This window comes from Phalacrocorax aristotelis, chromosome 11 (genome assembly GCF_949628215.1).
Source record: "Phalacrocorax aristotelis chromosome 11, bGulAri2.1, whole genome shotgun sequence".
Taxonomy (NCBI): domain Eukaryota; kingdom Metazoa; phylum Chordata; class Aves; order Suliformes; family Phalacrocoracidae; genus Phalacrocorax; species Phalacrocorax aristotelis.
The window spans coordinates 18023734-18036101 of record NC_134286.1 but is presented as its reverse complement, the minus strand read 5'-3'; the positions used below and the strand labels follow the sequence as shown (position 1 = coordinate 18036101).

The following is a 12368-nucleotide window of genomic DNA, read 5'->3' as shown; positions in this document are numbered from 1 at the left end:
AGATTTCTTCTAAAAATATACCACTTAAAAAAATCACACCGCAAATGTTAACGGCTGTGCTGAAAATGTATCAAGGCAAAATAGCACAGAGAAATGGGGGAACAAATCCCATCTGCTAATGGCCACACTCACGGCTCAGCCTTCGGAACTGGGGGCTTGGGGCTGTGACGCTTTATGGAGCGTGGCTCTGAGGGCAGAACTCAACTAGCACGCCGGAAAAGTAATCCTACGATTAAAAAGAACCAGCTGAAAAATGAAGCACTATTACATCGCATGGCGTTTCACAGATGTTCTCCAAAAGAGGTATCAGCCTAAAAAAGAATATATTAAAGAAATTAAGTCAAATAATTAGCAAGGAATCTTGGCATGTGAAGTTGGTGAGATGCTGCATTCAAACAATCTTCTTCTGTGTTGGTTGTCATTAAATGGTACCGTGAAGGTATAAGAATACAAGAAATGTATCAACAGCGGAACTATAGAAATTTATCTTAGCAGAAAATTGTTCCTATGCAACTGAATAATTAGTTTCACTTAAGTCATGCAGCCTGCTACCACCGTCTGCATCCCCTTTTGTCTAGTTCTTGTTAAATTCCTATTCAGCCATCACTCAGCTCTGAGATGAGAGGATTGTATAATAAACAAAATAATTAGTTTCCAAACTCGTAATACACTGTAATGCATTTCCTGGAATATGTTTTTTTATATAACTGTTATTTTGCGTTCTCTCACGATTGAGAACTCAGCTCACATGTATAAGACAATTTGAAGACGGTATAATTTTGCCATGACTCCAGCGGATGAAACTAAATTCACGCTCATTTAGGAGAGGGAAGAGAACAAATTTTGATGCATGTACCAGAATGTCTGCACCAGCCAAGTCAGCCCACACGTATTGACACACATCACAGACAAATTACATATGGATGGAGCACGTTCCCCTTCGGACTTCTTAAATAAGACCCACTACTGAAGTGGGGTAACTCCCTTCCCCAGGGCAGTAGCGACAGCCAAGATACTGCAGGGCAGACTGGCCCCTCTGCTCCACGCCAGCGCTGGCAGGTACTGGTAGCACTGAAAATGAGACGTAGGTCAGCTGAGGCCTTTAAAAGAATCTCATTAAAACAGCACAATCTTTTTAGTCTTAAATTACAAGGGGACCCCAGGAGCATGGGATGCTCACAGGACTAACCTTACAGTGTGTGTAACCGAATAGATTAAAATACTTGCAGAGAGTGAATTAAATACCTTTTCTTTTTCCTGCTGTAAGACTCAAAATCCTTGTGAAATTTGAAGTCACTGTTTAATCTTCCAATGGCAATGAAGATACGATAACAAGAGGTGAACTCACAACTCAGAATCATTCGTCTCCAAGCACAGGCGAACCGCATGCTAAATCGCAGGGAGGATGAGCACGGGAGGGCATTTTCTGGGTGACTGGGTCCTTTGCAGTACAACGATGGGCACTGGCACACGCAAACAGGCTGCATACTTACCTCTGGCTTTCAGCGCAAGCTAGAATATCAGATTGCACAGAGGAATTCAGCTTAGGAAACTGGCACCATCAGTCTGCAACAACTCACAGCTACACACAACTCGTTGGAAGTAGGTAGGAAGCGGCTGATTACAAACTCGGGGCAGCGATTTCCCAAGCCTCGGTCTCTACTGGCGAAGCTAAGAGAGGCGGTCTGTCAGCTTAGCCGGTAGAGAGCGCTGCCCTGAGTGAGTAATGGTCCCCATGCGCCCTGTGTGATGGGGTGCGGGGTCTGCATCTCCACCTGAGGCACCTTCACCACCCTGTCCTCTCCGATTCCCCCCAGCTACCACCTCCTTTAAGGGAAAAGGGAAAAAAAGATCAGTTTTTAAGTGACTCCTCTGAAATACTCCATAAACAAAGCTGTGTTCATATAAACAATTAACTGGAGCGATGGCATGAGATGACAAGGGCAACTCAGGCTTCTAGTGGGAGGACGGAGAGGAGGAGAGAGAAGCCAGCGAGGCTGTCAGGGCTGAGGCGCCCAGAGCGCAGCACCGGTGCTCGCCTTCCCGAGAGGGCAGCGGGGCTCCCGTGGGGCTGGGGCACGGCCTGAGCTCGGCGTTAGCGGCTGACGATGGGGGTGTGCGCTGCCGGGAAGGCATCTGCCCGTCTGCTGCAACACTGCGGCATCGCAGCCTGCAGCGCTCGGTGCCTACAAAACGCTACCTCAAAAGAAAAGCCACTTCATAACAAAAAAGTCCTTTGATTTACAACATCTCTAGAAACAACAACTAACCCCTTCCCTGCCTCCCCTAGCTTAGGCTTCTGCGGGAGGTCTTCTCTGACCCACGTTCTCCTCCCTGGGGACTTCTGCCGGCTGAGGCGTGCCCCTGAGAGCCGACATCTGCAACTCAAACAAACAAGTAGTCCTTCATCACAGCATGTTATGACAAACTGAGGGAAGACAGCGCTTTGTGATTTACGGATTAAAACAGCAAAACACGCGTCACCGTGTTTGCTCCCCTTCCCTCTTCACTGGATACCTACCCGTGGTATCACCGCACACCTCGCTCCATTCCCTTACCATGCACCTACCTGGGCCAAGGGCTTGTCTAACGGATGGTATTGCTCTTTGTAAAATGTCTTTCAGCACAAGCAAAGATAAAAGGATGGCGCTGCCCTAATTATGACCATTGAAAAAATCCTCTTTAGTTTCCTTAGGGCTGTAGGCATTAGTTGGCTGGGTTTAATACAATGAACTTGAAGCAATGAAGTTCATTGAAGCTGGTTTGTACAAAGAGTTTTCTTTCATGGAGGCAGCATTAGACAATGCGGTGCTGGATCCCAGGAGGATATTAAACATTTAGTATACTGGCAAGTATAGCGTTATATAAAAGTGTTGTGTGAAGGATGAGCAGCAGAGCTAAAAAGCATAAAAAAGCTCACGCTCGTCTCCAGGCTGCTGCCGAGTGCTGCGGACCCCCAGTTATTGAGCAAACCTGCATTCGAGAGCTTTTTCTTCCTTTATGATTACACAGTGGCTTTTGCTAACATCAGAGGTGAGTAGCTGAGCAATTTCCTACGTAGCCAACTGTAAGCAACTCTTACGAATAGAATGAAGCAGTAATTTGCAGTAATTGTCCGAAACTGCAGTTTACTGAAAATACTGTTATTATTGATTTTGGACCAAAGCTGAAGCATTTTTATAAGAGACATTAGGAGTTATTGTTCCCTAAGGAACTGGTTTTACTATGTGTAGGAGAGTGTCACTATGAAAATTAATCTGAGTACGTTTCAGTATAACAGTGTATTTTAAATTCATTTTCTTGGTAATTCCCGTACACCAGGTGACCAATAGTACCCAGCCTACTCTAGCTACAGCTTCTCCTCACCAGCTTAAGGACTGCAGAAATTGCCAGTTTACAGGGTAAGGTTGGCAGTATGAAAGCACACTAGTCATCTTTTGTAATACACGAGCTACTTAAAGCAACTTAGAGCGTCTTGCTATTGTACAGGCTGCCTGAAAGACTGGGGCAAGCCTCAGCTCAGCAGAAGCAGTGACAGGTTTCCCACATCTGTATCAAAAGCACAGCAAACACAGATGCACAGGTGTGGGCATAAGACCGGTCAGTGGCGTACAAAAGGTCACATTTGAATATTCTAGGCAAAACTACCAAGACGTCTTTCCTTTCCATTTCCCGTTCAGTGCATCAATACACTTCCCTGCTGCAAGCAACATATTTCATTTCAGCGTCACCTATTGCAAGCTCTAGCTCCTTAACACATTACCGTTATTGCTATTGTTTTACCATTAACAGGCGACTACCATCTCTGCGTAACATTGTCTTTGCTATCATCGTCGCTAACTCTGTCTGTTGACCCCACGCTGCGATTAGACCAGCAGCCACCCTTTCCCTCCTTGAGCTACAGGCCCACCCAAGCAGCTCCTCTCCAGAGACCAGGCTTCCTCCCAGGGGCTCTGGTGGCACCAGTTCAGGCCAGCAAAGCAGCGCGTGCCGGTACTGGTTTGCTTGACCCCTCCCCAAAAGAGCAAAGTAGAAGGGAGCCCTCTCGCCTCCAGGTCTGTGCTGGCTCAGCTGATCCTGGTGAAAAAAGCCTCTCGCAAACCACTCTGCATCACAGCTAAATCATGGAGAAGGACGGAAGCCTTGTCCTCAGGGGTTAATAGAGCAGCCAGATGCGATCACTGGTTCCTTGCACAGATACAAGTCCTGATTTGCTCTGCACAGGCCCCACCAATACTGGACTTTCTATCTGTTAGTTAAATAAGGTTTCCAAGCTTGACCAAGCCTGCTGACAATATTAAATAAGACCATTTCTTTGCAAGAGCTACTGGGCAAGCAAATGGCTTTTTTTTCCCCCACCAGAATTATTCAAATGGTTTTAATCTGTGTTCCTTTTTTTTTTTTTTCCTTGAGAGGTAAAATAACAGCCTTGCCGATTACTCTTTGCTAAGGTACCCGATTGTGGTGACATTGAGGCTGACCTTGGAGTCACCTCCCCCGCTGCCGCACTCTCCTTTGTCGTACCACCATTTGTTTTTCAATTTGTCCAAGAGGCCTTGCTCATTCAGTTTTAATACTGCCAGGTTAACAGCATTTCTTGAAACGATAAAACATAACTCGTAAGAAAAAATGCACAAATGCTTAGGAAATCGTAACGTATAAAAAAAGGAGCACAAGAGGACAAATTGGCTAAAATTTCACAGAACGTGGAGCTATCAAAATGTCTGTACAGCAAATACAGGGTTAAATATTGGAAGGTGGCATGGAGGATAACATTTGCTCAAAACTGAAGTGTGCGGGATGGGGAAATCGTCTTTGAGAAAAAAAGTAACAAGAACACCACATCATGCAGTTAACATTCGTCACATATGGCAGGTTAACTCGGCTTTTACCATTTAAATTGAAAAAGCCATTGAACTGTAAAATTAAAACAGCAACAAACAATCGGAAAGGACAACACGAAGAGAACACTAAAAAAATGGATGCATTAAATAAACGAAACCATAATTTACCGTCTTATTTAACTCCATGGAATATTGAAGATTTTAAACTTTAAAGTTACCTCAAAATCCACAAGAAAGAAAATGACAACACAATACATCAGGGTAGGTGGAATACTATAACAACATGGATATTGTTATATTATTCCACCCACCTTAATGCTGAGCCTTTGGGGGTTGCTACACCATAGCCCTTGGAATCCAGGTTGCCGCCAACTTTCATGGTGTCGCAGGGCTTGCGCTGCTCGATGTACTCGTTCATCGTCGACTCCAGCAGGAAGGCAAACTTCCCCTTCGACTTCCGCACCCTCGCCACCCCATCCGCCGTCGTTTTGGTGAACACTGAGGGCTCGGCCGACTTCATGTATGACCACATTTTCTCGTAGACGGCTATTTTTGACCTCTGGGAGAGACAAAAGGAGGGAAATGAAGAGCCGTGTTGGCAAGGGCACCAGACTGAGCTCCTTGGGCTTAGTTGGCTTAGAGGTATAATTAACACCCTATCACGGATTAAGGCTAACAAATAAAAAAGCCAAGGTAGCTCAGAGGGAGACACATTGCCCCCTAAACAATGACCAAACCATAAAGTGGCTGGGGAGGGGGAAACATATATCTGGCATTTGTTCTAGTAAGGGTGCGGGCCTGTCTCCGCACCTCGGCTCCTGCTCCGCGGTGGGTTTATCCGCCTGCATGCTGCGCTGCTACTGAACCAGAGGGAGGATGTTAAATCCCAGCTCATCCATCACGGCTAACGGATGCAAAAGAAGCCTCTCCTCTTCGCACAAATCCTCAGCATTGCCTTTTGTGCTAACTCGCAGCTAGGAAGCACCGACATTTGCTTATTACAAGTCCCCAGCAAGGCCAGAGTCCACTTTTCAGGGTGGTAATGGCAGCTCTATGATACAGGAGGCCAGGACAGCTCTAGTGGCTTCTAATAGTGATGCTCATACGAAGGGTATAAAGTGTAATTACAAAATCCTTTATGAATCAATAGTAGAACTTTCAAAATTCAGTTTCACATTTTCCTACAAGACAGCAAACACAAATATCAGCAATAAGCTGAAAATATTGCTGGTCAACTGCTTGCATGTCATGTGTATATATATAATTTTTTTTGTCGCGGATTTCCTCGTTTTGAGACTGAGCCAATCCTAACAGCCTCCAGCTCAGCATACAGGTTTTGTAAACCTGGAAATGTGGAGAGATGTGTTATTTCCCCTTCTCCCTCTTCCCCACCGGTTACATTTAAACCACCCTCAGATCTCAAAGCCACCTCCAGACTCTTGAGCCTTCGTATCCTGGACTACCGGTTAAACTTTCCTGCTTGGTCGACAGAAGGCAGTAATGCCAGCCATATTTCTCTAAAGTCTAGAACTCAAAAGGATTTATATAAGGCTTTCAGTCCAAGCTGTGGGTATCTCAAATTTATGCCTCCTACTCCTTGCCAGTTTCCTCTCTGCAGCTCTCCTTCCAGAACAGGCAGGCAGTAGCTAAATCTAGTTCAAATTTAAGAAACTTGTGGCAGTAGACTGTTAATGTCCATCAGCTTGATGACTGAGACATGCTTCCTCCTCACTCAGGGCAATTTGATGTGTTTTGAACAATGTTAAGCTTAACAACCAGCCTCCAAACATTTCACAGGGATTAAGCCCTGCCTTCACCATTCTTCAGATTAACACGTTCAGCTAGTGTCGCTACGACGGATGGAGAGGAACACAGAGGGCAAGATTTTATTTTAGTTATCCTTCCTGATGAGCTGAAAACCAACTGAAAATGCAAACCGATTAAAATCAGCCCAGTCGATAACAGGAAATTAGAGAGACAACAATACAGTGCAGCTTTGTTAGGAGCTGGCTGGGTGTGGGGTGCAAAAAGCAAGCGAGAGGGATTTCAGCTGAGAGCATTTCTTGGCTAAAGACAGGCTGTATGGCTTCATTTCTCCAGCACCAGGTGTGAAGAATGGTGGGAGGAAGGGGGATATAAACGGGGTCTGAAATGGTCCTTACACACTTAAAAGTGTAAAAAATCAGGGGATTTTCCTGGCTTCCCCCTGCAGCAGCAAACACTGAGTAGCCTGAGATGAGGAGGGTGGCTCTGAAGCTGCAGGGGGAAGCGTGGCAGCCCAGCTTCTGGCAGGGAGCGTGTGCTTGCTGCCCTGCGCCGGCACCACGCGGCGCTGCCTCTGCCAGCCTCAGTCGGGTTTGGACAGGGACAGCACGAGCCCCAGCTGACAGCGGGACCGTGGGTCCTGCCCAAGGAGAGACATCTCACTGGGGCTCTCGGTCAGGCACCCACGGGCCAGCAGCTAAAACGTGCCCCCTCCAAGCACGCTGACCTGGGTCTCCCACTTTTCCAACAACCTCCTTGATGCACGTGGGCATTTTCACACCTCCTTTGCCGCTGGGAGCTGCCCAGGGCACAGCGCTGCTCCCAGGCACCCGCTGGCGGGGCCACGGGGACCCCAGGGCTACTGGAGGTGGTGGCTGTCACCGGCTCAGCAGCTGCTACCGCCCTCGTGCCCTGCGGCAGCAGAGCCTGCGTGGCAGCGGTGCGCACCTGCGCGAGCGGCAGAGCCGGCAGAGCGAGCAGCTCAGGCAGAGCACGCCACGGCCCACCCGCCTGCTCTTCTTGCGCAGCTCCCTCAGCAGAAAGGCAGCAGCCTGGCTGGCCAACACAGAGGCTGCGTGAGCTGTGGCACTTCTGGCCTGTCCTAGTTCCAACGTGCTTGTCCTTATGACCTTCATCTTCTTTTAACATAAATAATAGAAATGCACCTGCCCATTCATATTTGCAAATGGGCATCTAAGGGACAAAAAGGAGGTAAAAACACAGCTTCACTCTTTCTCTTTATGTATCTCAGCAAGCTAAAGTGATTAGCCTTCAAAAATTGTGCATGCACTACGTACACTTTTTCTTGTTTCCCTCTGCAGTGTGCCTTTAATTACACAGATAAACCAGAATTTCTCTTCCTTTTCATCTTCTAACTCACACCAGAATATCTGTCTTTAATAAGTACTTTCACACTCTTTCCAGCTGGCCTGACTACCTAAAAGCTATTGCCAATACATCTGTGCATTGTTAATAAGAACAGTTATCTGATGAGTGCCAACAGCACGTTCAGGGCTGCGAATGGTCCAAACAAAGCACATTCCCTGCTCCAAGGGCAAAGGGTGAATATCATCATTCATGGTTCAAAAAAACAAATTCCACAACTCAAAACGCGATCTCTTTTCAACTTCAACAAATACCCTAGGCTTTATAGTTTGCTCCCTTCATTTAACTCTTTTGGATGATGTGGCTAATAAAAATTAGTACATTTCTATATGATCATTGCCCACCTCTTCTGCCGAATTAACTAAATGAGTATAACAGTCTGATCTAGTAGAAGTAGGCAAAAATGCAAGCTAGAAGTGAACGCAGCAGGTATTGACTAGGAAAGGTTAAAATAAAATGCATCAGGCACGCGTTGGTTTCGGAGCAGCCAGAGCCTGGCTGGGGGAGTCTGCGCGAGGAGCCGCGATGTCCCGGGCACGGGGACCAGGGAGGTGGCAGGCTCCGGCCTCTGCGACCTGCTCAGTTAGTGCTACTCTTTGTAGCTGTTCTCCTGAATTCATAATGAGGCCAAAATAATGATTTACGGTGAGGCTTCTTAAAGGAAGGGACAGTGCTACCAGAGGAGCTGTGAAACCTGCAAACCCGCTCAGAAGCGCTCGAGGGCGTCTTCTGCCCCAGGAGCCATATTTTACACCTGCTAAACTACATAAAACAACCACTTGACTAAAGCTGGTCAAAGATGCAACGAGATGAAATGAAAGACAGTATTTTGAGTAAATATTTTCCTTTTTCTTAATTTTCAATTGCCTCAAAAAAAGCCCCCAGAAGCCCCTAAAAGACTTTAAGAAAAGGAAAATTTCTTTCCTTTCTAACTATAAAGCTGCAAATTCTGTGCTGCAAGAACATTTTCACCCATCTGTCCCCTTCTGCAGACGTTCACGCCACCCCTCCCAGCCCCTGCCAGCGCCTGCGTGCCCCCCCCAAGTCTGACACCTGCGAGAGGGGCCAGACAGCAGGAGCAACTGCAGAGAAAGGATTTACACTCCAAAATAAGGGAAGGTCTGACAGATCTGCACTGCTGCTAGAGATCAGCAGCAGTAAAACATTTTCCCTCTCATTAAAGTGTTACTTTTAAAGAGATATTTAGGAAAAAAGCTTGAAAGCAAAGATTTAAACCAATTCAAAGCCCATAACTGCAGTAACTCCCTATGCTCTGCAACTCCTATTTTGTTTCTTTGATATTGCTCTCAAGAAGTCCGTCACACACATTTCCTCGGGATTTCAAGGGGATATTATTATCATTTTTTTCTTAAAAGCAACATTTTCAGTGTTTCATCTAGGCCTTGGGAGACATTAAAGCGTCTTTTCATTATCGCAGACTTACCACAGATATAAATAGAGCTGGCCTTTGCTTTGTCAACAGTGCTGGCTTCCTTCTTTACTTGGAGATGTTTATGCAGAAGTATGAGCCACACACACCTCAGCAAGGGTGTAGGCAGCTCCCTTTCTTGTGCTGAGGAGTCACTTCTTCTGCCCTGTAACTAACTGGTAGATAAATATACATTGCTTCTGGGTAGGAATGAGTTAATTTTAAAAGAAGGTGCCAATTCAATCAGCCCACAATTTTAACACTGTCTTTCATTCGCATTCTCCTAGTTTTGATGTGTGGTTGGCTCCAGTACTGAAATGAAAAGTCAGACAAACCCACAGTGTGCCTCAGCACCAAAGGGGCTGGGCGCGCATCACACGCAGCAGAAAGGAGGCAGGTTTACCTCTCCGTTGCAGCTGTTTCTTCAGTCTGTTCAAGAACAAGAGAAACCCAGCACCCACAAACCTGCCTCCAGCTGAGCAGGCCCACATGCCTTGGTTTCACTTTTGCACATCCCAAATCACCTGGAGATGTACTGCAGAACCCAGCACATCTTGGATGATTCCTTGACATCACTTACATTTAGCTCTAAAATATCTTTGTGACTGAAGCCTTCTCCCATTGACTGAAGTACCTTTGCCCCTCTGCAGACATCTGTCTCACGCTTCTGCGAAGTGACACTGTATCACCTCCTCCCAGTACTGAGTAGCAGTGAAGCCATTCCGTTTGAAAGAAACAGCATTTTCCCTCTATAGTTAAAGTACGTTACATGGATGCCCTTCGCCCATTTCAGAACATTTTGCCCTCTCTGCCACCTCCCCCGCGACCTGCAGGTCATCTTCACAATGCCTACCTCTTGCATGCTGTTGGGGTATTTTATTAAAATGATCAAAATGGTCCTTTGTTTCTTATGACAGACACCAGGAAAGTATTCCCCAGCAGTGAAGATTAAAATGTTCTCTTATAGGTGATTATTGTTGATCACCCAGTCATGAGCCAAATTCACCCAAATCGATTTTATATAGTCTCCCATTTTTACTCTGTATGTGTAAAATTTTAGATTATACTGATGTTAAATATTTTAGCTATGTCTTCAAAACTAAGACAGTGACAAACAAGATTAAAAAAAAAAGGAGGAGAGAAAGAGAAAAGGTCCCCCTGGTAATCCAGGAGCTGGGCTATGAGGAAGAACAGGAAAACGTTTTGTGCTGGGCAGTATCAGTGTAGGAGATGGAATGGGCATACTGGAGAGGGAGAACGCCCAGAAGGAAGCCAGTTACAGCTGCCTGGTCTCGGCTGGGCCCAGGCTATGTGAACTTTAATATACTTCGGAGCAGGCCAGCATACGTTGAAATGCAGTACATCCAACAGGGAAGTGCAGCGAATGGGAGTGAGGCAAGTGCAAAGCGGATGGAGCATCCTGACCACGGCATGCACACAAAGGTAGGCGGAGACATCGATGAAGGACCTAAAGCCGCAGAGCGAACACACTCCTTTGCTACACCAGTCCTATGGCCACTTTATAGCTCTTTAACAAGGGAAATTTATAGCCCTAAGTCAGACAGATGTTGCTGATACTAAACACAAAGGTCCGTACTCAAAACAGTGCAGGTATTTAATCTGAATAATACATGCTGCCATTATATAGATGCATGCCTCACTGATATGAACTCAGGTAGTTAAGTGTGAACCTTAGCTTCATTACCATCACTCATTGCTTTTCTTCCACGTGTGCAATTAGCTCTTCTACAGCAGCTAATGAATCCAGCAGCTTATGAACCATTAAAAAGCAAGTTACTAAACAGGAGTGAAAAAATGCCACAAGACTGCCTTGGCACCACCGCTGCTGCCGGGCCTGGGGATCACTTTGAGATCCACCGGTTTTAGGCAGTTGCTTTCTTGGACTTTCAATATGGCAAACTGCAACGGAGTGGCTACCACTGTCTTGGTCTTTTGCATAAGGCTTTGATTTGATGCCTTCCCACTCCCCCACAAGCCTGATGTTGAGTCACCCCCACCACAGCTGCCTCTGGGAGGAGCGAGGGACTGTGGTTGGAGACCCCAGCCCAATGCCAGCTCTGGAGCACAAGGAGGCTGGCCTGACGATGCTAGATTAATAATACGAACATGATAAATATTAGCAGTAAGGTCCCTCTGCCTGAGATTTCCAAGCTCTTTACTGAGAAGGAAAAAATAGGTCTCATGAAGGCCAGAGGGCACCATTAGTCCCCTTTCCCAAGTGCGGACATCAAAGCAGAGATGTCATTTACTGAAGGTCATAGGGCAAAGCCTAATAGATCAATGTCACAGCTTTTAGCCGCAGATAACTTGTGATGCCAGCAGTTTACTTACCTATATGGACAGAAAAATCAATCCCATCAGTACATGAACCTCTTGTTTTTATTACATTCTCTGCAGAAGAAAGTAGGTCAGATGCCACGAGCACGCCCAGGGCATTTCTCTTTTAGCAAAGCCAAGCCCCAAATCTACCAAACTCTACCCACAGTTCATGAATTTGTGGGATGCCACAGATAAGCAAGGTTCGAGCATGAATACATGAACTAGCCTGTATATTTGTAGGAACACCCAAGTCTCTAATACCATATGCATAAATGTGAAAGCATGAACTGGTGAATAATGGTATTTCACAGTGAAGTTTGTGATGGGAGACGTTGTCACGTTGGTTTGTTGTTCAAATTAATGACGTTATAACTTCTGCTTTAGCAATGGTATTTTCCTTTCCCAGTTGGGGCAAATGAAGCCCAGAGAGCTAAAAGATCAGGCCCACAAACCCCAGGGCTGTCCGCTTTCCTCTAGGATCTCCTACGTCAAGATTCAGACAACCCCGGCATGGGGACTATGAGGACAGCTACTCTCTTTCAGAGAGAGCCTCTGAACCCACCAGCAACATCTCTCCCCTGCCCGGAGCAGGGATGGGAGCGCAG

General features: G+C 46.2%; 1 protein-coding gene and 1 long non-coding RNA gene across 9 annotated transcripts in view; one reads left to right on the top strand and one right to left on the bottom strand.

Annotated features, from left to right (window-relative positions):
* The window catches only part of LOC142063417 (uncharacterized), a 28785-nt gene extending 18388 nt beyond the window's left edge, over nt 1-10397 (top strand). Inside the window, exon 3 of the long non-coding RNA XR_012662756.1 lies at nt 9711-10397. This is a non-coding gene — a long non-coding RNA (uncharacterized LOC142063417). The remainder of the gene's footprint in view (nt 1-9710) is intronic.
* Nucleotides 1-12368, bottom strand: part of GRIA3 (glutamate ionotropic receptor AMPA type subunit 3) — a 159394-nt gene that overhangs the window by 16023 nt on the left and 131003 nt on the right. For 5 of the 8 annotated variants that reach the window (XM_075107159.1, XM_075107156.1, XM_075107157.1 and 2 more), the window contains one exon: nt 5156-5403. In XM_075107159.1, coding sequence (XP_074963260.1) covers nt 5156-5403 — 248 coding nt within the window. Of the gene's footprint in view, nt 1-4481; nt 4597-5155; nt 5404-12368 lie in introns of all 8 variants that reach the window. The other 3 variants (XR_012662755.1, XM_075107160.1, XM_075107158.1) reach the window with 1 other exon arrangement.